Source organism: Solea senegalensis, linkage group LG2, assembly GCF_019176455.1.
Source record: "Solea senegalensis isolate Sse05_10M linkage group LG2, IFAPA_SoseM_1, whole genome shotgun sequence".
Lineage (NCBI taxonomy): Eukaryota > Metazoa > Chordata > Actinopteri > Pleuronectiformes > Soleidae > Solea > Solea senegalensis.
This window is the reverse complement of record NC_058022.1, coordinates 11,861,084-11,888,547: the sequence shown is the minus strand read 5'-3', so window position 1 is coordinate 11,888,547 and position 27,464 is coordinate 11,861,084. Positions and strand designations below refer to the sequence as shown.

General features: G+C 39.0%; 1 protein-coding gene across 1 annotated transcript; it reads right to left on the bottom strand.

Moving 5' to 3' along the window:
- Positions 1-668: 668 nt before the first annotated feature.
- LOC122765063 (RNA-binding motif, single-stranded-interacting protein 1) lies at positions 669-18,300 on the bottom strand. Its single transcript, XM_044019130.1, has 13 exons — positions 18,003-18,300; positions 12,931-13,109; positions 11,198-11,256; positions 9,134-9,225; positions 6,343-6,500; positions 5,701-5,780; positions 4,990-5,105; positions 4,581-4,630; positions 4,360-4,447; positions 3,430-3,480; positions 2,176-2,286; positions 1,983-2,063; positions 669-942 (listed from the first exon to the last, which is right to left on the bottom strand). The coding sequence occupies exons 1-13, from the start codon at positions 18,051-18,053 to the stop codon at positions 871-873; spliced, it is 1,188 nt and encodes a 395-aa protein (XP_043875065.1). The 5' UTR covers positions 18,054-18,300; the 3' UTR covers positions 669-870.
- Between the last annotated feature and the right edge of the window lie 9,164 nt (positions 18,301-27,464).

The following is a 27,464-nucleotide window of genomic DNA, read 5'->3' as shown; positions in this document are numbered from 1 at the left end:
TCACTCCAAAACATCACTACAAAAGCACGACCAACAGACAAAGTACACGTCTCATCCCTCCCCCCAATAATAAATCTAAACTATTCTAACTACACCAAGTGTTCAAAAAAAGGCAACTATTCAAAATGTGATTATTTAGTACATTTTCATCCAGAAACAAGCTGGGCATTTAGTACTGAATAAACATTACATCTAATAAATCTATCAGATGTAGTAGTTTTATTCAAAACACTCCTCTAAAATGACTCCAATGTTTTAACAGTTCTGGGAGGGAAAAGACAGGAACACAGGTTTCATTGTTTTCAGTTTTCAGAGTGTGAATGAAACCGCTTTGCTCATATTGTCACTCTGTGTGGTGGTCTGTACAGTGACTGTATGAAAACTATTAAGGCAATTTTAATCAGACAGCGAGATCAATCTAAAGTTCTAAGAGAACTCACTTTACAAGAAAAAACAAAAACAAACAAACCAACAACAACAACAATGAATATTTGTCATAGCAACACTCACACAGCAAGCACACAAACACAATGTTCAAAAAAAAGTCTTCAGAAAGAAAGAGAAAATATTAACAAATGACATATTGACTACCATGCACTTTAAACAACTTGTCACATGTTTCTTGCAGCAATTCTTGGTAAACAATAAACATTGAAGTATCAAAATAACATTGAAGTATCAAAAAAAAATTTTTTTTTTTTTTTTTAAATATAATTTGACTAATTTGATGATTTCCTCTGAAAATTATGCCAAAAATATAAGTCTCACTTAAATATTTGCAGAACCTGTGCAAAACAGTGAAAAGATCCTTAGCGCCCATTTTGTTCATGACACGATTGCTTCAGCTGTCGTTCAGGAGTTACCGCAACACTACTTGGTTTGTTGGTATGAATATGGGGAGTGATTCCTGGATGAGTCCATTTGTGACTGTGCGCCGTTATCCTGGAAAAGAGAGCAAAGTTGACCCTACTGCCATTTTGTAGTGAGCGGCTGTTTTATGCTGCTTTTCCCCTAAATGGTCCCAGCATGGCATGGTTTGACTCTACACGGCATAGTTGCTTTTCCATTACTATAGTAATTCCTCGACAACTGCCATGACTTCATTTTATACACGACACACAAACGAGTGACTACTGACTTGTAAAGCAGTTGTTTTCAGTGTAACTGAATCATTAGAATCAGTTAAATAAAACCGTCTGACACAGTCACTGAACTGAAACACAACAGCTCGCAATTGCAGGCTTTCAGCAGTGCTGTCACTAAGTACACCAGACTCCTCTGTAAAATATTGAGATTTTAGACATTTCCGTACAATGTTGAAGATTAATGCGCGTTTTAAGGATTGCTTAACCTTTTTAACTGATCTGCAGTTCGGCATTGGTCGGTTGTGTCGGACGTCGCACTCATGACTCTTCCAGTGATGACACTCTGAACAATCAGCAGCCGGCGGTCTGATGATGTCACACATAGTATCAGCTCAGCTCGCTTGGAACCTCAACAGAGCAGGTACTAAAAAAAGTACCAGGTATCAGGTACTGTCGCTAATGGAAAAGCAAAAAAAATATGCTGAGTCGAGTCGAGTCATGCCGGGACCATGTAGTGGAAAAGCGGCTTAAGGTGAAGATAACGTTTGATACATGTGAGTAGGGCCGAACAAACACAAATCACAAGGCTGCAATTCAATCTATTTTTGATCGAATGATTGATTTATCAACTACTAAATAAATTGCAAACTGTTTTGATAATTAATAAATTGTCTTAGGTCAGTTCTGTGATTTCAGCTGATTGAATGTGAATATTTTCTGGTATTCTCTAATTCTGAACTAAATATCTCTGAAAACATAAACCTTTTCTGCATTTTTAAACAACTAATTGATTAACCAAGACAACAATCAACTGGTTAATTGAAATTTTTGTGACAAATAATAATGTTAACAGTTCAAATAGCACCCAGATCATTTGACAATGATGTCAAAACATACCTCCACAGGGACTGAACTTGTCTGCATGTGTGCATACTGTGGGATATATGCTCCTTGCATAGCGGTGTTGGCAGCCATGAACTACACAATGAAGAAAAGAGAAGCAGACATATAGAAACAATAGGCATAGCTTGTACAGTTGTTCACATGAAGGGAATTTAAATACCCTAGTAACAAAGCGGTATAGTCTCACCGTTCCTGCGCTACCCAGAGACAGGTGAGTCATCTGCTGTGTGAGGGGGGACATCATGGAAGTAGGCTGCAGTGACATAGATGGGTCCATGGAGGGCGATAGCACTGTACCCTGGAATAAGAGTGTACGCAGCTGAGAGACAAATGTGTGCAGCTGGTGGAGTAAGTTCCAGTTAAAGTGAAAGAGTTCCCAAACATCTGAGGGAAGGGTTATTATTGAACACCAGAAACCAGAGCTGTGCCTGAATTTCAGGCAAAAAAAAAAACAGACCTGACCCATGTCAGACCTGTTATGTCATGTCCAATGCAGAAGTTCAAAATGTTGTCTATGAGCATTTTGGCTGACCTGAGGCATCAAACCTTTTTTTTTATTATTACATCTGCCAAGGAGGTTATGTTTGTGTCTGTTTAATAACATTTGCTCGGGATGTAGGTTATGGCCCAAAGACAAAATGGTGGTGATCTAGATACAAATGTGGATACAAGGTTTTCTATAAAACAACTGTAACTCTTGCACTCTCTGAGTATTTACCCAAGTAACTTATGTGTGTCGGTTTATTTCATTTCACACCCATCTGTTATAAAACCTTTGGCATCTGTCATCAAACAGACGTTGTTATATGGACTCTATGTAGCAGTTGTTTTTTTTTATATCATGCATTTACAAACACTTTTGCACAGTAAATCCAAAGGAATATGTGTCACCCTATGTGTTAATACTAATCCATACTGTGTCTGTTTGTTGATAGAAAAATGTTTCAGTTCTGCACAACCACACAGAGATTTTTTTTTTTCATGGAATAAAAACAAAGTGGTGGCCAGACTGTGTGTCAGTGTTCTTCCTCTCTGCGCTCACATTCACAGTATTTTTAGTACACATTCCCAATGAAGCTGCATTTTTCTTAAAACAAGAGATATTATTTCATACATACTCTTGGTAAGGTTTGTCCAAAAAGTCACTAGAGTTGCTGCTAGTTTTTAATGTATAAAAAAACCCTAACAAAACAACAACACCTACAACAAGCTGTTGTCGATGGAGCTAGGTGCATTTTTTTTGTATTACAAAAAGACTTAATTGGAAGTCTTTGCGCCAAAGCCACATGGCATGTGGCTGATTAATGGTGTAACTTGATTACTCTGTAAGTGTTCATGGAGCTCTTTTCATAGTTGTGGTCCAGAAAAAATAACACAACAAAGAAAGTGGAAAAGAAATGTGACAAAGTGATCAACGATGATAAGAAGATGATGCTCTTACTGGGTGCTGCATTATGTACTGCTGCTGAGGCACCCAGGATGGATTCTGCACCTGGAAGTTTACACAAACACACCATGAGCACACTGGCACCAAGCAGCTGCTTTTCCCAGAGATCACATGCAACTATGATTAGCACAGCCCCCTAGCCTGATAGGCCACAGTTCCCTTTGTCACATTTGACCTGCACATAATCCTGCTGACACTAAACATTAGTGTTTTATTAATTAAAGGTCCAGAGTGTAACATTTAGGATGGCTTGTGTGTTGAATCACTTTAAAATAAATATCGTTGGGTTTTAATATGCTGCTTTTCCACTACATGGTCCCACCACGCCTTGCCTCGACTCGGCAAGGCACAGTTCAACACAGTTTGGTTGGTTTCTATTACAATATACTGTAAAAATACAGCGGCAGTATTTGTGATGCGGCTCCTCGTTCGCGATCGCTGGCTTTCAGCAGTGCTGTTGCTAAATACACGAGACTCCTCTGTTAAATATTGAGATCCTAGACATTTCAGTGCTACTTGTTGGAGATTAACGCACATTTTCAGGATTTTTAAGTCTTTTTAACTGATCTGCAGTTTGGCATTGGTCGGTATGATTCTTGTGTCGGACGTCTTGCTTCATCACTCTTCCAGTGACGGCACTCTGACCAATCAGTGGCCGGCAGTCTGTCGCTTGGAACCTTGCCTTAGTAGGTACTAAAAAATGGACCAGGTACCAGGTACTATGGTAGTGGAAAAGCAAAATAACCGTGCCGTGCTAAGGCGAGTCGAGTCGTGCCGGGACCATGTAGTGGTCCTTGCTTTACAGAGGCCATCATATTGTACCACAATGTTTCTACACTGATTAAGAGGACTGACATACTTTCTGGTATGCAAAGTGTACATATATACACATAAATATATATAATTGATGAGAGGCATTCAAACCTGGTATGCAGAAACAGGAGACATATAAGGAGACATGGACGTTTGAGCAATCATCCTGTTTGAAATACTATATGCTGGTGGGAAAAATCTGTGGACACAGAATGACAGGTGTTCAGTTGAATAAAAAAATGAAATTATTAAAAGTAAATTATCAAGTAAATAGACAGAGTCAAAAAAATATTGTCCTCAGCGATGTAATCTTATCTGTTGTTGTAGCTCACCCATTTTGCATAGCAGCTGCACTGGGGTCATATGTGAGCGTCATTCCAGCCTGGGGGAAAAGGATAACACTGGTTTGGCAACTAAACTCACGCATGCAACTCAAGCACTTAGCCCACACAATAGCATTGTATTGTTTACACTGCATAGTCTATTGTGTATCGATTAACCTCAAACATAAGGGGGGGCACACTTGTCTACACAGGACAAAAAAATGCAAAGCAGATATGACAGAAATGATACTATACATGTTATTTCTTTCCTATAGATGTCTCTTCTGCAACATTAGGCTAATGAAGTTACTCAAATTGATTTTTTTGTATATCATTTATATTCATGTCTGCTCATGGGTTGATTCCCATCATCCACTCGCAGGCTCTTACTGTAAGTCCATCCTAGACAACTGCTTACCAGTCTTGAGTCACTGTCCCTTAACCAGCCTCGCCCATTCTGACCAAATTTACTCAGACTTTGTCTCTTTTTTTGCCCTCCGTCAGCAAACTTGCACAGCAAGGGTTCAGAGGGAGCTGGAGACAGAGAAATGGTGAGAGACATTAAATGAAAATGTGTGTCTTAGACAGAAAAAAAACACACAACCCCATAGACAATGCTGTCACTGCTCGCTATACGGCAAATCACTCCCTGAAGCCTGGGAGTGTACATTTACAAGCCAGCCTGGGAACACAGACATCTAATTTGGCAGCAGTGGAGCTATAATCCCCTCCCCTTCCTAAAGGAGGCAAGGCCAACAGAGACTATTTCAGTCTAATAATCCAATTAAAAAGCTTAGCGAGGGAGTGGAAGCCACACAGAGCAACTCTCTCTCTCTCTCTCTTTCTCGCTCTTGTTTTCTTTGTCTGTGCTCTGCCACTTAAGGCTCAGTGTATATGAGCTCTTTACCAGGAGACTCTCTGACTCCAGTTGGAAACATGAATCAGCTCGCTGACCACTCCATCCTGTCTATACAACCCCACCTATAAGGACTATGCACATAACAATCACTATCAGACAAATGCTATTATTATTTTCAATCAAAAGTATCCACAAGCAAGCTTAAATTATTTTAGAAATATGACAAATCTAATATGTACATGTAATATAATACATCATAGTATGTCTTACCTGGAACGCCTGCTGGGATCTTGATGAACTTTCCATTGAAGTGAGAAATGACGGCATCACATTTTTCAGTTGACTCCATCCTGAAGTTAAAAACCAGAACAGATAAACAGCAGAACTACATCAGCCATGTCTGCAGAGATGAGAGTGAGCAGGTGCTTTCCCAACGTGTGCTTTCTTTGTAGCTGGGTGGAAAAGCCTCCTTTTCAGTTCAGACTACTTTTATCTGCAAAGTGCACTTTATTTATTACGGATTCAACTTTTATAGTCGTCTCCCTCTTTGCCTATCAGAGCACACCCACACAAACAAACATTCCTGAGACGCATCATGATATTTTTGTTTCTGTTGAATGTCCGGTTATGCAAGCATGACTGACAGAAACCAGCCAGCACTACCACTATAATTAAATCACATAGTCATTGTGAAGATGTTTTTTAAAGGAGTTTCCATTTGTCCATATGAAAACTGCTCTTTCTGTGTAGCCATCAACCACATAGCTATATATTTTTTCAGCCAATAAGTAAAATGTCTAATGTCTCATATTGGTTTTATGTTAAAATGCTACAAAATACGCAGCACTAGTAGAAATATCCTTATATCATTTTAATGGCATGAATCACTGACAGTAAATTGCACACACTGACCTGGCAAAGCCCACTCCTCTGCTGGCTCCACTGGAGTCCCTCAGGATGCGTGTGGATATGACCTGGCCAAAGTGCTTCAACATATTCTCTAGCTCTTGCTCATCCATAGACAGAGGCAGATTGGAGATATACAAGTTTGTGGGGTCTTGCTCTTGTTGCTGTATGATTACAAAAGGAGAGAGGGAGAGAGCCAGATTTTATAATACCACTATTGGCAATGTTTGAAATGCACAGATACAGTATTACCTTTGTGGATCATTTCAAAAATCGGCTTCAATAATGTAGCAAGGAAACAAAAAGGAGGACGAGACACGGGAAGGAAAGAGCCAATCACTCAGTAGTCTCCTAATACAGACCTTTGTAAATGGGGTTGGCATGTGTCTGCTTCCCTGTGTCAATCTCTGTTGGAAATTTTAGGAAATAAAGGGTCACTATGAGCAGTGGTAATTTGTGATTTGCATGTAGCCCGTGGAGGCTTAAGGCTCATGTGAGCTGATGTCTTGCAGTATTTTAATAGCCTCAGCAGAAACAAAGGACATGGCTACGAGTCCCTGGGGAGCAGCCTCTCTCTCGCCGTTACTATTCATCAATATTGTGTCACATTCAGAGTTACCTACAGGGACAGACTGCTTCAATAAAAGCAACAGACTGAAGAAAGAAGGTCAGAAAAAAAACAAGTAACAACAAAACATTGCTGTTCCTCAATTCATGCAAACAGTGTGATAACATACCACACACAGAGAAAGAGACACACCTAATTAGCATTTTTTTTTTTAAATAAAATGAAAATTTATTGATATAATCTAAAAAGAAACTAAACTCTTATTGGTTCACGTGTTACCACCTGATTTAATAAATATATAATAGCAATAGGAGAAAGTCAGTTGAAGAATGCCTGAGCGGATTAAAAACAGGAAATGGGAACTTTGTCAAGGAGTCCATTAAGCCCAAACAAGCTTCTGCAATGAACAGTGAGAATAAAGCCAGGGTAAAGGGCTCACACTTTATAAAGGCATTTGACTCCCACAATATAAAGATTACACTTAGGCCTTCCGCTTTAAAGCTCCTCTCTTTTAATTAAAAAAAAAGTAAAATGGGTGCACAGAGGCATGTCAAGAAGCCCCACAGATCCCCAGACAGGGAAATGAGGTGAAGGGTTCTTTCTCACAGCTATATGGAAACTAAATTTCCCTGACTGGTTTCTGTTACCATAACAACACACAATTATTTACTTCCTTTATGGGTGTTGGAGAAGAGTAGCGTCAACAGTATTTACAGCCTTACTTTATTGCCCTTATCTGAATATGCACTATATATAACTGTGAAAAAGTCAAGACAAAAAAATACAAACAAACATAAATGACTGTCTATAAATAATGTATAGACAGAAACTCCAACTTGTCCAGAAAGAATAATGAGTTAATCTAAATTCCTTAAAAAGATCTATTGTTTTTAGCATATTTGCAGCATTGAGCCTCAATCCAAGATATTTCACAAAAAAATATAATGCTGAGTCCAGCTCTTGGACCAACTAGCTGTAGAAACACAACCATGTGGTGGATAATTATAACACATTTCCTCTGGTATGCCGTACTTCTGTCAGCAACACCACTCTCCAAATGAAATAATCATATCTGAAGCCTTTCTGACAGCCTGGTTTTTGACTGACACAGAACCTTCAATATGCCCACAACACACGCGAGAAAATGCTTTAACATACCTTAAGAGCCATGTCCGAACACATACGCACAAAATACAATTGAACATTTGGCTCAGTACAATGACTTTCTATTAAATATACCATTATTACGACAGGAGTCACACTGACTTTAGTGCAAATGGCAAAGAAACAGAATAAGATGAAAGAAAGAAGCAAAAAAGGAAGGAGAACAGAGTCGGTGTCTCACCAATGCAAAAGTACACAGTGAGGGAGGGTTAAGCTTACACATCATGACATAACCGTAAAAACATGTGAAACAGGAAGTGGTTTCCATGGTGGTGCTGAAAATCCCCACCATAAGTGCAAGCTTAAAGAGTCACTTTTTAGCCAAACTAAACCACTGTATTAAGCTTTTAAAAGGCCACCTCTGGTAAACTCCCACAACTGGTCTGCGTTTGCTTGGGTGCTAAGTTATTCATGAAGTAATTCATCCATTTGCTGATTGTTTTGTTTGAAACCAACCCAGACGTATGCTCTTAGTAAATGTTGTGTTTTGATAATGTTATTCCATTTTTTCTGTCCCTGGGTTGTATTTTAATTCTCAAAGAGCAAATGTATTAATTAAGTACATTAATACTGATTCTGATCTAGTGCTTGTTTATTTGCTATTACACAGAAACATGCTCAAATTCCATGACAGAAACCCATCTGGCGCAAAAATAACTCAGCATTAAGTATGTGCAGTTGCCATTTATCTATGCATTGTTTAAATGCATTTGGAAAAAAAAAAACATTGCACACATTGCACACAATGCACACCTGCAAACTGCAACAACCTGGTTTCCTCCTGAAAATGTTGGAAAGTGCTGCAGTAAATCTGCTTGATAGCATTACACCTACACCAATTACAATCCTACACATGCATGCACAAATTCACAGTGGCTTTCTTCACGATTCAAATCACTGTGTGGTCTATGGACCACGTCTTAGGGGGAATATATTTACCCGTGAAGGATTAGAGTCTACTAAATGCGTTTGCTGTAAGCTGCCCAACCACCCAGATGAAAGAGAAACAGTTTTAATGGGTGACTTGTATGGATGAGATATCAGGATTAGAATTCAAACCCTGACCTTTGCCATCTGAGCTTGGACGCCAGTAGTCTTCAGGGCAGCCACGGCTTTCTGAGCTGCAGCAGGGCTGTCGAAATCCACAAAGCCATATCCTGCGGAGACAAACATGACAGTGAGGACAATGTCCTACGACAAGCAGACCTATGCCTCCATGTTGTGGAGGCAGATGGTTTGTTTGTTTATACATGTGCAATAAAATTAATGCTACACAGAAAAGAGAGGAGATGTTTCAGAAGAGGATGTGAACATCTACTGAGCTGATTAAGGCAGAAGGATGGTAAATGACACAGTTACCGGGTGTAACACATTAACTCATACCAACTGGTGGTTGTGTATAAAGTAAAAGAAACAAATACATCAATTTGCAGTAAACTGCATTGACATAAATACACTACAATCCTGCCAATGGTCCATTTTTATAAAGTACTGAATTAGATTAATGGAGCTCCTTTTCTGAAACTTGTCACTTCACTGTGTCCTCAAACCCCTTTAAAAGACTGTGGTGGGAGAGCAAAGCAAGCCTCATGAAACTTCACTTTAAACTTGACACCACAAAATGAGAGAATGGATGTTTCTAAAAGGTTACTTTTGAAATTACATCAAAAGCTCTGTTTGTTCTTTATTTGGCTCTTATTAAGTTATTTAGTAAGTTATTAATGATTAAGTTGGGCTCTCTCTCACATCTCCCCCTTGACTGCCAAAGTCTGGGCATGGGTGTGTCAGACAGACAGACAGCACTTGATATTTGCAATGTCACAAATATTTGCTCACGTACGTGTTTTTGTTGAACTGTGCCTCAGTAAACACCATGATAGTTAGGCAGTTCTGAAATTAACCCTGTGTCATAAAATAAAAGCAAGAAAGAGATAGATTTGGCTTATTCTAATTTGTGCTGGAAAACAATTGTCTATATTAAACATAGAATTGTGTTGCGTCGAATCACATCAATAATAATACATAAATAAATAAATAAATAAAGTATCTTCTCTGAATCGTGCTGTAGCCCACGTAAACAGATATGATCAAATCGTCCACTTAGGGCGCTACGGAGAGATGCACACCCCTATTAGGTTTCTCAGTAGGTACATGTCTCACTACAGCCTGGGCTTCAATGTAGGGTGAGAAGCTAGAGTTGACATATTAAGGTGATAGTATAGGTTTAGGATAAGTCTTTGTTTATGTTGCCCAAATGATTGGAAGTCAATGCAAGTACTTATAAGGAAAGCATCACAAAACTGCGGCAAAACAAAGCTGAGGATGCAGACACCAGTGTGACATTCATCGTTCAGGTCAGCTCTTTGTCCTGGGAGGGGCAAACCACAGCCTTTATTCAGCACAACTGCTATATTTGACCTGCATTATTGTAAATACGTCAGGGCGGCTCTTTCAGCTGAAAAATGGGTCACACAGGTACTAAAAGTTTAATGTGAATGTTATTTCCTGATCAAGTGTGAAATTATATAAAAACAATGACTTTGGTGAAATAAAGGATTTTACGAGACATTGGGTTCTATTTAAAATGCATCTAGAGCTTCACAAGACAAGTCACGGTGTCCAGTTTCACCAAGAACCTTTGATTAACTGACATCTGCAAAATCCAGAGGAGAGTGAGAGAGAGTGTTGTCTTAATCCCATCAGCAGTAGAGGAAAGAGTCAGTAAGTCTCTCTGTAGCCAGGTGGGCTGTCTGCTAGAACTGGAACAAAACCAGCACTGTTATTCAGTAAAGAGGAGGAGTCGGCCTTGTCTCCGTGAACCACCCACAACAATGACAACAGGAAAGAGCTGGGGCTTAAAATAACATGAGCTGGGAGACAGCTTTGAGCAGCCAGGGTCATGTGACCAGAGCACCTGAGACAAGTACATAGCTTCTAAACGATTTACGGTAGAGGTCAAGCACAATTCACACATTAGACTTATGTTGTAAATAGCGTAGAGGTGATATTGTGTCTCACAGCAAAGTGACACACATCCTTCAGTGCAGCCTGTGACGTCTTTATTCACAGAAGACAAATAGATCGGGGGTTATTGTTGGAAAGAAAAAAAAACAACAGCTTCACACACACCTTTACATTTGTTTGTAGTCTTGTCCAGGATAGCCTTTGTTGATACAATTTTGCCATACCTACAAGAGGAGCAGAAAGGCGAGGCATTGTTAACAGATTATACACCAGACAGAGCCTGTTATAAAACACACAAAGAGGGTTGAGCAACAATCTATGACATCACTGCAAAAATATGAGAAACAGGAAGTGGTTTCCATGTGGTGCTGAAAATCCCCACCATGTGAGTGCACATTTAAACAGACCTTTTTTTTTGTTTGCCAAACTAAACCACTGAATCCAATTTTACACAGAGTCACAAAAGTGTATCTGGGGAGAAGTTTTTAGTTTTACCAGTGTCTAATCTAATGCACAGTACACACTGATGGCAGAAATGATGACATTCATAAGCTTCATGCTTTTACCATGGTTTGAACAGAACAACATTGGAATAAATGCAGAAGCTGGTTAGGACATCCAAGAACATAGTGTTGATGATCTTTAATAGCTTTAATATTCTGGGGCCTATTTTATACAAACACACACACAATATTTCATATTTTCAGTATAATCAATCTGTTACAAATCAACCCATATGCAAGAGCCTATTGATTCCTTAAATTTCTACTTTAGTTTTTGTACTCAATAATGTTGAGTACACATTTTGTCAGTCAATTATTAATAATAATAATAATAATAATAATAATAATAATAATAACAGCGCATTTTATTTTAGAAGCCTTTTAGAACACTCAAGGTCAGCTTATAGGCAGAGTGCTTTTATCGGTGGTATATTTTTCACAACACACAGGATATATCAGACAGGGATTAAGAAAAACTGTGACCTTTACACAATCTCAAATCACGTGTGACAACGACAGCATCCATGCTCTTACTGTGTCTTCAGAACGCAGTGCAATTATTTTTCCAATAGTTTATCACACAATTCCGGGTAATTCAGTGGAACGCTGTGACACAAAGTAAATTGTCTATTTCCAAAAGCACTTTTTATACTTGATAATCACTTAAAGCAATTTACACTACAGTTTTGCCGTTCACACATTCACACATACACATCCATACTGTGCAGTGTGCATCTATATGCAGCACTGTTTCTATCACACATCTGTCACACCCATTCACACACTGTCGACAAAAGCTGCCAGGAGCCATTCAGGGTTAAGTGTCTTGACACACTGGCATGTAGACTAGAGGAGCCGGGGAAGATGACATGCTCAACCACTGACCCAAAGCCACCCCAAAAATGAAAAAGAAGGCCTTGCTTGTAGTTGAGGCCTCAGGAAATAGAGCAAACAAAATCTATGGCTCCAGGGTGGTCTCTCTCTCTGCTTATTATATTATAAATAATAAAGCATTGAGGGCACAAAGAGAGCTGTGGTCCACTGCTAACAGTATCTCTCTCTGTCAAGAAGCTCATCAGTTACAGTACATTCAAATGAAGCCTCTAATACCGCAGCACTTTTATAAACTCAAACTCAAATTTGTTATGAAACAAAAAAATTAAAGAAAAAATACTTATATTTTACCCAGTTTGGAATATTTCAACAGACCTATACAGCTCAATTCTTTATATAAAAACTAATTCAGATTATCAGAAAGGCACATGTATAAATTCAATTTGCTACAATAATAAATTACAAGAAAGATAAACATCTTAAACAAAATTTTAACTTAAAATAAAATATGAAACCTTTGAATTTAACTAAATAAATTCAGTACTAAAGTGCAGTACTTACGGCTGACAGAGCTTGACCAAGTCATGATCTGTGGTTGACGGGGACAGGCCTCGGATGTAGAGGTTTGTTTTGCTGAGATGGTCACAGCCTGCAGTGCTACTGCTGCTGCTGTTGTTGGTGCTGCTGTTGGTGCTCGGGCTGGGTGGAGCCATGGGGTGTGACGATGGGGCAACAAGTGGCTGGAATAGGCAAGGAGACGGAGAAAAATAAATTTAAATTTAAGTTTGGACTGAATGACGCCACTGTGAATATATTAAGAGACATACGGGGGAAACAGTGCTGTTCCAAGTCTTAAGTTTGCTTCATGTGTGACCGCACATCTCTACTGGTTGTAGCTAATTGTGGTCAGACGTGTGCTTTGATGTCATTTCAACTGCAACAAACCTGAGGCCACAGAAATGTTGATACCATGTCGCCTTAAATAACTGACATTGAGCACATTGAGCAACATTAGCAGAAAGTATGACAAGTCTTTTAAACATACAGCATGCAACGTCTGCTGTTTGGCCCTTCTCACACTAGGGATTATGGGAATTGTTATCTTTTTTCTCTTGTTTGGTTCCCCTATGCTTTGATGGCAGAATACGCAGCAAGTGGCACTGAGTAATGATACACGAGTGAGGCCCCTGTATCTCAGCAAATATTCAGTGCCAGCTTCAAAACACTGTTCACCAACTAGAATACTGAATGAGCTGCTTCAGAATATGATGTGTCGTTGCCCTATGTGCCATCACAAAGTCACTCCTAGAGTCACATAAAGGGGAAAAAATTATAATCCCACATAATTATAAGCATCACAATCACTGTCAAGGAGGTCAGCGCAGAGCAAATATTGCTGATTTACAGAGTTTTACCCCCTCCATACATATTTGCATCCTCTAATTCAGTGTTTCCCAATCCTGGTCCCTGGACAGGGGTCCCAGAGGACCAGGATTGGGAAACACTGCTCTAATTCACCTTCATAGTCAGCATGGTCATCACAGTCAGCATCTACAAGGGCTTTTAGCTCTGGCACGGTGTCACACTGTTGTGGGATGTCGAGTAAGGTATTTGAAGGTCAACAGAAACAATTGTCCCTAGTGTAGTTCAAGACCTTTAAACCTTAATCCCACCTTTTAAAAAACCTTTAACTATCATGAAGATTTGAATGATTGCCTATCTTGCCCTCTACAGGTCACAGAAGCAGTGAAGTAAGTCAGTTTTACACGTGATCATATGATCTTCAGTTCCGGGCCATTTTACAAGTCAGTAAGTTTAGTATTTCTAAAATCAGTGGTAGAGGGCAATAGGAGAAAATGTTAAAATCCTTGTGCAACTTTGTGCTTCATGTTTACAAGACACAGATGTCCTCAAGAGAGAAAGCTTTCCCCTTCAGAGATTTGTCTTTTACTTTGGTATCTGACACTACCACCCCCCACCCCCACCTCTTCCTCTCTGGGGAATAACTGAGGCTAAGGGGAAGATGAAGGAATCCTAAGCATGAGGCGGTGACAGGAGAGAGCAACTCATGTCTGGACTTCAGCCTAAAGGATGTTCTCTTGTGAATGGCTGCCTCACATGCCTTCACTGTTAAGAAAACAAGTGTGACCTACTATTTTCCAATTCCCTGCAACAACAACCACAACAATAATAATAATAACTACAATTTATTTGTATAGCACCATTCATAACATCAAGAATAAAGTAAATTACATGTACTAAGTGCTTCACATGAAATTGGATGAAGAGATACTGAGGTGACGAGGAAGCAGTTGGGTGAGGCACTTTGACCTGTGCTGAAGAACTTTGAAATGTGACAAAGGACTTTGAATTGTGCTAGAAATCTTCCATCTGTGACTGAGAGCTTTCAACTATGTAAGACAGCATTTCAGTGTCAGTGTACAGACTGCCAGAATCATTGGACGAAGAAGAAGAAAATAGATGTACAGTTTAATTAATAATATCACAATAAAATGATCAAAAAGAAGGATTTAATTCTATCATGGTGCGTAATTAACAACTGATTATTTGTGATGTTGCTGAGAATGTATAAAAAAACAGAAGCACAAAACTTATTTGTTTTTAAAGCAAATGTATATTAAGGAAATCTAATGTTGGTTGTTGTTCTGGGAGAACAGGAAAATGGGTATTATATCCATGAGAAATAAAGTTTTTTTTCACCACTTACATTTGCAATGTTTCAAAGGTGGAAAACGTGCTCTTTCATCTCCTTGTTTATGTGGCCTGTAGCTTTGATCTGAGAATATATGGTTTAAATATAACCGATGCAAATGCATGTATAAATATTTTTTGTAATATAACAATGGAGAATATGTGGTTTAATGCTAGGGCGTTGTACTTAATCTCTTGGTTAAACATGATTGTGTTTTGAATATAAAATTAAAAACACAAGACACCAATTAGTCTACTTTACATGCCAGGTGCACCTGATACTTTGGTGTACTGCTTTTTTGGCCAAATTTGACAGGTAGCAATAGACAGCACTTTTTTCAAAAATTGTTCATGTATATTATTATATTATCACAGCAACGAAAAAACTGCATGTCTGCCCAGGTTTTTGTTTTTCAAAACTGTTTCAAGCTGCCTCAAAATAGAAATGTACAAGCAATGCACCTGGCCACACCTCTTTTAACAACCCTCATCCATCTTCAAATTAAATACGTGGACACTCAACAGGAAAATGAAGAGGAACAGGAAAAGGAAAATTACTTCCTAAGACAAATTGAGCCCCTTTGACAATACTTAATACTTGTTTTAGAGCAGACTATTCCAGTTTGGCATGGAGGAATGTCACAATTTTACCTTCTAATAGCAATCAGTAATAGGTCATAAGAAATGGTAAAAAAAAATGAGTGAATCAATGCTTTCTGAATGAGTTCAACAGATTTTCGTTCAAACTACTACAATTCTAGCTAAGCTACTAAGTACTTTCACTTGGTTCTGTAATTACAGGTTTTGTTATGGCAAATGTAACAGGTAATAGTTTTCTTTGAAAGTATATTAAGAAAATGCAATGGCATAGAGGAAACAGAGACAACCTGTCTGAACTCGTCCTTATTTCCTCCAGCCTAATCTCCAGTTGATTACTCTCCTTGAAAGACTCTGTTACAAAGTTTAAGACTATTCCATGAGGAGATTCCATATTACTGTGTGAATGGTGTGATCCCACTCTTTGGATCTGTTGTGACTGTCGCTACTGTTACAAGGGGACAAGGGGTTATAATGAAATATTTTTAAATTCTATGAGACCTTCTTTAACAAAGAAGATGTGTCTCTTTCTCTGTGTCTTTGGGTTTCATCTAAATATAAGACGTAACACAAAGCTGCAAATTCAACTTATTTCTCAGCATCTCAATACAAGCAATGCTTATTTGAGTATGCAACAACAGTAATAAGTTGAACAGCAGAGCAAGAGACAGAGAAAATTGTACAACACATCTTGGAAATCAATGAGCCTTTTAGAGACTTCTGTTAAATTACACATCAATATTACCCTTACTTAGAATGTCTCATAAAGTCATTACATACATTATAGGCAGTTAATGACATGTGTATCAACAAACAAGACAAGCCAGTCTTTAAAGACAATGTAGAGCTTCATTTCCACTGCCTGTGATGGGATTTCAAGAACATCAAGTTCCCCTTTGTGTGTGTTTGAAAGTAAAGTCTGTTTTCATTCATATGGCCGGCTACTTAGACGCTCGACTGTGAGAGACCATGAGTGGAGAGGACAGCATCTTATCAGCCAGTTCCAGACCAGTAGAGCCTGTCATATCCGAGCTGGAAATACACAGGCCTTCCAGAAACAAGCCTCGCCCATGGAGCTCTATAGCCACAGGATAACAGCGTGAACGTAACAGGGCAAATATATGCTTATTCAGTTGGCTGAAGGAAGCTTAAATAAATCTATATGTAACTGGGACGATGTGAACACATCAGAGGGAGATTAGTTATCATCTCGGGAAACCTAATACTGCAAGCAAATATAATGTATGAATAACATTAGTGGGACTATCAACTCAACAGTGTATGTTCAGAAATAGATACAATATGGTCCAACAGAAACCAACATTGGACAAATGTTCATTTGTCCAAACCAAACCAGAATATATTTTTTGGAAATTGCTTCTGTGTCTGTCAAATAGTTTATTTGTACTGATTATACCTATAGATAGCAAATCAACAGCTTAGTCTTCAGGGATGGGACAATATACATTATTACATAGCCAAAAAAAGGAATGATTGGAGAAAATCATCAATATTTCAAGTGTGACTTGCAAAGGCTTTTAAACTCACCAATATGCAGTTCTAGGGATTAATTTATCCATATATTTTTAAGTGTCAAAATGGGGAGTCTGCACTTTTCCAGCCATTGCAATGATCTCATTTATATTCTTAAAAATGCTCACTGAAATGCATCCTTATCAACAATATTGTATTTTGTAAAAATGTTTGGTAACAATGGTTATTTTGTTTTTAGTTATTAAGATGTTTTAGATTTTAAGATGTAACACATTTCTGCAATATTTTGTAACACTTTTTTAGAAAAAGTTATTAATGTTCTTTGTAACATTGATTTCTGTTTCCTTTGTAACTAAACGTTTGTGCACAAATACTATTTTTAGACATTTTCTAAAAGCTTACGAAATCGGACCAAAGTACATTTAGGATTATTGCAATCATATGAGCAATAATCGCGATTATTTTCACAATAATTGTGACAGTACATTTTCATATCGTCCCACGCCTGTTGGTGAGACACTGTGTGGACAGCACATACATTATCAAAGCATCAGCTGAAGACATCGGCCTGTATCTGTCCGGCACTAACAGACAAGCTGGACTACGGCCCGAACAGCAGGTATTCCCATTATGCACATTAATGACAAGACAAGACATCCATTTCAGACAATTACATTGGTAAAACTAAGCAAATTCCCTTCCTTTCCAAATGTCTCCTCTACAGTACGTTGAGTTTATTTACACAGTTGCCATACACGAATAACTTCACGACCTTAACTGAACCAGTTTATTGGACGTTTGGTCCTAAGGAGTAATAGTAGCATGTTTACCTGTTTGCGATATGGGGTCCTTAGTGGGTTTCCAGTATTAGCAAAAATCATCCTCAGTTCGAAAATGGAGGGTGTTTCTTTTTTTAGTTTAGCTACAAATGTCTTTTGAAATATATCAAACTTATCATACAAGTAGAAAAAATGGGTACGTGTATCCTCCTTACTCCACTAAAAGACACGAAAATAGGTCTGTGTACATATTAGCAGTGTACATGTCCTTTTTGTCGTCGACTCTTTAGCGACAGAAAACCCCGTAGATTGTCCCAACTTCGACGGCCCAGCCCCACCGCTGCCTTCACTGGCTTCATTGATTTGCAGTCGGGGCTGCGCAGGACAGGCACGGCTACGGTGGGAGAAACCATTGACCCTTTTGGTGTAGGGGTAAACATTAAAACAACATTTCAAAAAAAATCTTTTCAGTCCGTTTATTTTGGGTGCGCGAACATTTAAGGTGTGAATTTGAAAGGCTTTAAAACAAATGTCGGTGTTTTTGATTATGTAAGTTATCCAAGGCGTCCGACAAACGAAATTAACACGATGTCCTCACCCCTGTTGTTGTTTGTGCGTTAAAGATTACATACCATGCATTCCACCCGGTTCCGTCGTGCTGCTGGTCGTACTAGATATAAAATTTCGATAAGTTTCAGTTTCTATTTAAGGTTTGAAGTCCTATGTTATTGTCAGATAAAGACTACATGTAATTATGTGTATGGGTTTCATGTCAGTACTCGATTCAGTTGCGTAATCTACAATCTAGAGCAATCTACTGATGTTAACGATGTAAATGTAGTATAAACACATGCATTTCCTTTATACTCTCTGATATAAAACTGTTTCCTTGGATATTTCTGCACGATGGCTTTTTTTTTCACTGATGAAAACATACAGTAGCTAATTGCACACAAAACAGCCCTGACACAAGTATTTATTAGATTAGACAGATGTTTGCAAATACTTTAAGTAAAGGACAAACGATTTGTTGATAATGTAATAAATTATTCAATTAGACAAAAAAAAAACAGAAAATTATGTCTTCCACTATGTCATCTATGGCAATCGGTTTAAATATTAGCAGCAACAATGCCAGGCTTGTAACTAACTAACTAACTAAATAGATAAATATTTATTGGTGCTGGGAATCCCAGTAATGGATATTGCAAAACCTAAACATTCAAATCAGCTATATGGCTTGAAATCTGGAATAAATTGGGTTAACTGATCTTTAAAGGATTGGGCTCCATGGTGGAAACCCAGATGAAAAAGGTGACTTCTATTATGGATTGTGTGTAGGAACCTCTAAATGTGAGTGATGGGTTGTTGTTGTTGTTGTGATCTTGGTGTTTGTGTTTGTGTGTGTGGATCTTTATTGGAGCAGGTTAGAGGGACAGACTGGGCTATAAATCAAAGCTAATTTACCCACTGCTGTCACCCCGTGATTGGAAATCCCACAGTGGTGGCAGAAAATGTGGATTAACGGCAACCTGCAGCAAGGTACGAGTGCCATGTTAGGCTCTTACCACTGTTTAGAAATAGTGTCTTGGTGGTTTTCACTGTTCCTAACTCATGAAAGCCCATATGAGGAATGACCATGGAAAACATATGTTGGAGAACCCCTACTTAAGCTGAGTAATGAAATAAAAGGGTATTTAAACCTTAGCAATCACTGAAAATAACCCTGTGAGCCCACTATGACATCAATGTCCCCCTAGGTGTCAGCACAGTGTGTATAGATTGGTGTGATATGTGATATATCAACCTCAATGAAACCAGAGGTCACCAGCAGAGCATGTAGGGAAGTTCACCAGGCCAACTGGAGTCAATGGGTCAACATTAGAGGAAAGGGAAAGAGGTCTGATTCAGCACTCTAACGGAACTAAGGGGGGGGCAGGGTAGACCTCCACCTTTTATGAAACAGTGAATGGAACGTTTTCTCTGATCCCTGTGCTTTTCAAGTGCTGTGATAGCACCTAAATAAAAAAATCTGTTATAATAATAATAATAATAAATGCTATTACCAGACTGAAAATCCATACTTTCCACAAAATGGATGGCAAGAATAATTTATTCAGCATACCATTCACAAATAAGCCTTGTCATTATGAAAGGCCAGCTATAGATTAACAAAGACATATCCAGAAAACATGCTGTGCACGAAGAGCTTTCTATGATTGATTTAGACTAATGTAACGCTGCAGAGATTACAGGACACAAACTGAAAGACGTACAGATACACAGGCTCACCTTACACACTGGGTAATTTCAAGCGCAATGAGAGAAAATGAGGCTATTTTAGGACATTGTGCTCCTTGTTCTCACTCTTTCACGCACTAATCAAAACTGTCTCTCCACCACCATATGAAGAAATATTTGATTTGTCCCTACATGTTACAACAGCAATTACAGCCTAATAGCTTAATCTATAAAAGACAGAGACAAACCTTCCTCCTCACTTTCTGTGACTGTGTCACATTCCTGAGAGGTGGCACCACCACAGGCAGTGTCGTGGCAGCCTCAGGAAGCGTATTCGTAACAGCTCTCTATACCTTCCTGCCTGGATGCGGGGGTTGGAGCAACTCTGGCAGCGGAAGACTGATTGTAAATCAGTCACAAAAGAATTATGAGTTGTGTGTGTGTCACACACAGAGAAAGACAGACCACATTCACGTTCATAACATCTATGCTCAGTTATCCAAACACATAAAATATGCTATACGTCAGTATATTCATTATACATATACATATGCCGCCTTTCGTCCTATGTCAGGATTGGCTCCAGTGACCCCATAAAACCCATGTGGAGGATAAAGCAGTAGGCAATCAGTGAATCAGTGTTAGCTCAAATAAAGGGGTTTGTATTATCTGCCAGCTTATATTCATATGTCTTATTACATTTTCACATACAAGTTTGAAGGTTTTCTGAATACCTTTAAATGTATCGCGAGAAAAAAAAAACGTATCTTGTTGTGGAGCTTGCAGCATTTACTCAGAATAATATGTGTACAATAGCTGCAGTTGTTCTTTCAGGCCTGAACGCTGACATGACGAGCAGGGCCGCTGTGCTGGTCAATTGTGTTACATTCTGCAGCTTGGCAACTCTCCAAACGTTATTGTAAACATTGTGTAGTGTTGTTCGGCCTCAGCACAATGCCATTGTCCCCGTTTTTTTTTGTTTGTTTTTTTCTTTTTAATCAAACTTCAAACAAGTTTGCCTCGATTCTGTGTTAAAGTTTAGGAGGCAGGCAATAATCAGCAATCAGCTGTTTATAGTTTATAAATGGCACAAAGAGTGTGTTATGGAGAACACCAGAAATCCATACCACTAAAACTAATATTTTGTCTCTTAATTTCAAATTTTTTCCAATATATTTTCTTTTGTACTTTAGTAAACTGCTGAATACATCCTAGCACAAACTGTAATTAAGCTGTTACGGATGAATCGTGTCTATTGCCTGTTTCCTGTTGCTGGTAGACTTTTGTCTACATGGAGCTTGAGTCTTCTGTCGATGACTGTTTCATGAGCGCTATGTGATGTTTTATGTTTTAGTCAGGGACTTTTCTTGTAACCTCATACACCCTTTCACTTTTGTTTCATCCTCTCTTATATTTTAATGTTACTCTATAAAAGCCTAAATAACAAACGAGTGCTCTGTCCAAGCACTATTCACGTATAGCTTATTGATTTTGCATTTCTGGTTCCAGAATTGATTGCTAAGAAGGGGATATTCTGAGATTAAAATGTCTCACAATAACTCTGTGTAAACTTGTAACACTTTTTAATCCTACTCATACCCCTGTCATTTTCTTCAAATAGAAGGAAGTCCCTGAGGCCTGAGCCTCATCTGTAATAATTTTGTATTCATCTTCAGCCTCTGACGTAAATTTGAAGTGCTTCACTGTTATGCTTTGTTGTTATGAACGCACACATTTCCATGCCAATGATTCATATATTTCTGGCACACAGAAAGCCCCGGCTCATGAAATCTGATCTGTGTGGTTCCCCCTGTATTCCTCCTCCCCCAGCATGTTGGAGTCTTCAGAGCTGCCCTCTGTCTGATCTTCTCCTTCTGGAGACCTACAGCAGTTTGTTTATTTTGCTTGACGTGGAGGAAACGCTGTTGGACCCTTCATTGGCTAAAGATTTACAGCATGGGACAGTCAGGCTCCAGTGTGATGTGTATCAAATGCTCCCCATAACTGCAAGCTTAGTATCATTTTCACCACTGACACGTCACAGAGGACAACACAATTGTCTGCCTGCCTGGGGAATACGCCATTAGGTGATCACATCAGTTGATACCCCATGGCATTGAGCATACAAATAGTCTTCTCATCTTGCTAATTGTGGAGATTGAGGCCATAGATCATCACACACACACACACACACACCAATGTCCTGTAATGGACAAAGGGCATAAAACCCACATATGACCCCTCCAGGTGTCTTCTCCAAGGGCAATACTGGAAAAGGACACCACGTCTCCCTGGAGATCATTTCATCTTAAATTTACAAGGCCTCTGCTCTACTCATGTCGCTTGGAATGATTGAGATCAGGGTATTGGAAAGGAATTGCTTTAGGACACAAATGTCTGACTGAATGGTCAACGTACACTGAGCAGATAACACTGTTTACTACGTGTATGCACATGGCCCCCAGTACTGTAGGTGTGAATTGCACACTAATAGTAACACGAGTAACCTTCTTACTTTAGAGGAGAAAAAGAAAGAGAGAGAGTGAAAGAGAGAGAAAGAAGGAGGAAAGAGAAGTTTAACAGATCATCTCACCACATGAAAGAGTACGTCGTTCATGAATGTGTTTGCATTTTTCTCATCTTTATTGTGGTTCACTCTCACCCAGACATGGGGGGGTTAGGTGAACGAAATAGAAAATACAGAAATGTCTTGAGAGGTCAGTGGTTGTGTGGCCATTATATTAAATCATGGTACAATGACAACTCTCCAAAACCAAAGCCACAACATCCTGATCTCCCCCTGGTGGTTGACTGCAGTCCATGCAATATACCCTGCAACTGATGGTAGATGGATCATGGACAAAACAGAATTTGTCCACCTACTGGAATTTAAGTTAAATGTTTAAGTAAAGGTGATGTATGTTCAAGTGTTCTTTTTTAATTTGTTATTTAATGATATAAGATTGATAACTGATAACTGACTGAGAGTGGACTACAGAAAGACATTTTCTTTTTGCTTCTCATTCACACTCACATTCACAAACAGCCATGGAAGACACTGGGTTTCAGTGAGTGACAGACATAGAATAGGAGAACGAGATGATAGTAAATGGTCTGTATTTATAGAATGCTTTTAATCAGGATAACCACTCAGTACTGCTTTTCACTACCGTTTTTTGACAGCTATCAGGGGCAACAGTGGGTCTTCACCAGCATGTTGCCTGGATTCAAAACAGCCACCCTAAGAAGAAATCCAAACACATAACCAGGGTTGACAGACAGAAGCTTAGGCCAACCTGCCACCTCAGGGTGTCTGTGAGTCTGCATACAACAAGTGATTTATGTGCAACTTGTGATTCAGACAGCAGAGAGGGACATGCAGGGCAGAGTTAAGAGTAAAAAGGTATTCATTTTAATCGTATTAGTGCCATGATTCCATTTGAAGTAAAGTATTTAAGTACATACAAATACCTGCAGCAAATGAGTCTGTGGCTCAGCCTCCGAACCATAATGCAAAACTAGGTGGGATATTATTTTGTAACTTTTGCTTCCCACGCAATAAATGTAGAGAACAAAGTGATCGTCCAAAACATGAGATTTGAGGCTGCATTCCAAATAACTTCAAATATTACATTTTAAATATTACATACATGGCAAAGATTTATTGGTGGATATTTTGAATACTGTATGGTGGACTTGCAAGTTTCTGTCGCAGCAGTTCCTGATGATTAACATTTATTTAATCATCTCTATTCAGGAGCGTTTCGTTTGTTGCCCTCTTCCTCAACCAAACAAAAGTCCCTTCTCTGTTTGATAGTGCATATCCTGTGACCTTTAAAGTAGGAACCAGTTAACCATTTTCATTCAAAACCACTTCTTTTGAGACAGTTGTCTGCTTGGTTATGGACCTAGGGTAAGTTCAGCTCAACAAAAAAATAAAGGAAATACTCAAATTGACTTTACACTTTTGAGTTAATGTATTGATCAAATGCATCAATATCTCATCTGATCACCTATTACGTGGATAGTTAAATTGATAAGTAATAACCAGAGCTGAGCCCATCGTGACAATTGAAAACATTGGAGCTTCAAACTGACTGGCAGATTATTACTCTAAGATTTTCTAGTGAGGATGTTTTTTCAAACTCAAATTTTATGCAATTATTAACCACCTTTTTCCAGACAGAAGGAGTGTGGAGGTGACTTTAAATGTAGGTAGTATGAATGGCTGATATGATGGAGCAAAGAAAGGTAGATAATATTGTAAGTGCAAGAGACCAGGTTCAGGGAAAGCATCGGAGGAGGATTCAAAATGTTCTACCGTGGTTAAGATGGAAAGCGAAATGGGATAGAGGTGACGAGAGTGTCAGACAGAATCATGAGTTTGAAGCTATAGTAAGTGAAGGTGTGATGTTGAATGTTGTCGGTGCTTATGTCCCACAAGTTGGTTGTCAGTCAGAAGAGAATGAGGAGTTCTGGAGTAAGTTGGATGAAGTGGCAGAGCGTGTTTCCAGCTGAAAGAGAGTGGCGATTGGAGCAGACTTTAATGGGCATGGGAACAGAGGTGATGAGGAGGTGTAGGGTAGATATGGGGTCAAGGAGAGAAATGTAGAAGGACAGATGGTCATGGATTTTGCAAAAAGTATGGAAAGGGCTGTGGTAAACGTACTTCGTAAAGAAGGAGGAGGAGCATAGGGTCATCTATAAGAGTGGGGGAAGATACTCACGGGTAGACTATACTATGCAGGAGTTGCTACGTGAAGGAGACAGGAGACTGTAAGGCAAGTCTGTAGGATGATTTTATTATATTTTAAATGGGGGAAGCTGAAATAAGAAGAATGTTGCACAGAGTTTCAGGGAGGAGTTGTGACAGACTCTTAGGGGTAGTGAGGAGTTAACAGGTGACTGGAAAAGTACAGCTAAAATGCTGAGGGATACAGCCAACAAAGTTTTTGGTGTGTCCTCTGGACAGAGGAAACATGACAAGGAAACTACAAAAAGGAAAACTGGCTTGTAATGAGTTGCATGAGAGGCTCTACACTATGGAAGGAGAGAAGGACTTGCATCGACTGGTTAAACAGAGAGACAGAGCTGTAAAGGATGAGCAGCTGGTTAGCGTGATTAAGGACAGAGATGAAAATGTTCTAACAAGCGAACAGAGAGTATTTTGAGAAGCTGATAAATGAGGAAAATGAGAGAGCGGGGGCGACAGATGGAGGGGAGATAGTGCCTCAGGAAGTGCAGAGGATTAGTAACGAGGAAGTGAGGGCAGCTCTGAAGAGGATGAAGACATTTTAGTCCACATGACATATACCTGTGGAGATATGGAGATGTGAAACCAGTGGACTTTTTGACCAGATTGTTTAACACAATCTTGGGGAGAACATGCCTGAGGAATGGAGAAGTGTAGTGGCACTGATTTCCAAGAACAAGGGTGATGTGCTGAACTGTAGTAAATGAAACCCCAATTGTTAAATTCAATGTTATAACTCAATAACTATATCCACAACCCCCATAATATACTGTATGCAAAATGTATTGCCACCAACTTGTACAACCTGGTAATATATGTCCTATGTTCCTGGGTTACATGGAAACGAGAAGCTTGTTTTTTACATTGTTGCATGCTGTTGCTTGGAATGAGTAAATGCAACTGAATGTTGTAACTTCAGTAGTTGGCACATTACACGTCTCTGGTTGAATGTTAGTAGGTTGTCACTCTCAGCTGCCATCTAGTGTTTGTTGTTTTTGTGGTGACAGCATTTCTTGGGATGCCCTTTGCTGAGGACAAGGTTCTGCCAGTGACCCAATAATGCACTTTGAGACATAGATGCATTTAATCATGGTCAAAGGTGGTACAGATAAGAATTACAAACACTCATATGTCCACATTAAACAGTGTGTGGTTTGGAGAAATTGTACAAGCACAAGTTGTGTAGAAACAGCAAAGGCAGTGATCATGAACCCACCAGGGCTATTATTCACAACATGGGGGGAAGCGTTGCACTTGAGTTTTCCTAAATTTTAGTAAGGTATGTTTAGGATTCCTTATGTTAAGATGTTGGCTTTATGCCAACAATTTGAAACCCAAGGTTGAAATATAACATATAACATATTATTATTCTGTCATTGTCATTCAACATTTCTCTCATGTGGGTTTCAATATGTCTGGCAATGAACAGGTTTCACAAGTGCATTATATAATCAGGCCTTAACATCAGACCTTACTGAGAGTAGACCACAATATAAGAGCTTGATTCCTTCTGGTATCTGTGGCCACAAGTTGCAGGGAGCACTAAAACTTAACAAAGCACACATCTAGATATACACCTAAAATTGTTTGCAGATGAATAGGTTAAACTCACAAAATGTAGATGGGAGTTCCCTTTGTGTTTCTCTTATAAACTCTTATCGTCTTAATACTTCCTCTTAAGGTTATAGACACAGACTTTTTCAGAGAAAGTTGTCCTCATGTCTTAATGAGATGGAACCTAAGTTCAAAAACCTAAAGTAAGGATTAAAAAACATTTAAAGTTGTGAGGACCAGCCAAAATGTTCTCACAAGGTCAAAATCTCCTAACAAAGATCACTGTCTTCTACAAACATACACACACACACACACACACACACACACACGGTCAGCTCATCAGCAAGCACTGTAGAAGCCTGTATAACAACCTGTTTATTTTTATCAAGTGTGCTGGAGCAAGGAAACATCTAAAACACTGGTTCTCAAACTTTTTTATGGCAAGTACCACCTGAGAAAATATTGAGCTCTCGATTATCACCAACATTAAAATAGAGTGGTGTAAATAGGCCAAGCAGTCAGCTACAGACTTTTCACAGGAGGCAGATTTATTCACAATAAGATCATTTGCTCTCCCATCCTCCTCCTCCTCCTCACATATACTTCTGACACTGATGTAGTGAAATTAGATCAATATGGAGTGAGAGATAAGGTGACTCTAATTATTATTATTTAATATATTATTAGGTTTTTGTTATAAAGAGTCAGTAAATCCCCCAGCTCCACTTGGATCACATACCCTGGCATATACAGTAGAACAGTATTTCTGATTTTTCACCAGAGGAAGCTCATGTACCACTGGTGGTACACGTGCCACAGTTTGAGAACCATGTAGGGCACGGCCAGGATTGAGAAACCCTTTCCTAAATTTTACCATATTCTTATTCTAATCCTAACTCAAACGGTCTTAATCCTCAAAAGCCCCTAAAGGACCTGCTGCACCACTTTCAACTTTCTTTCTTTCT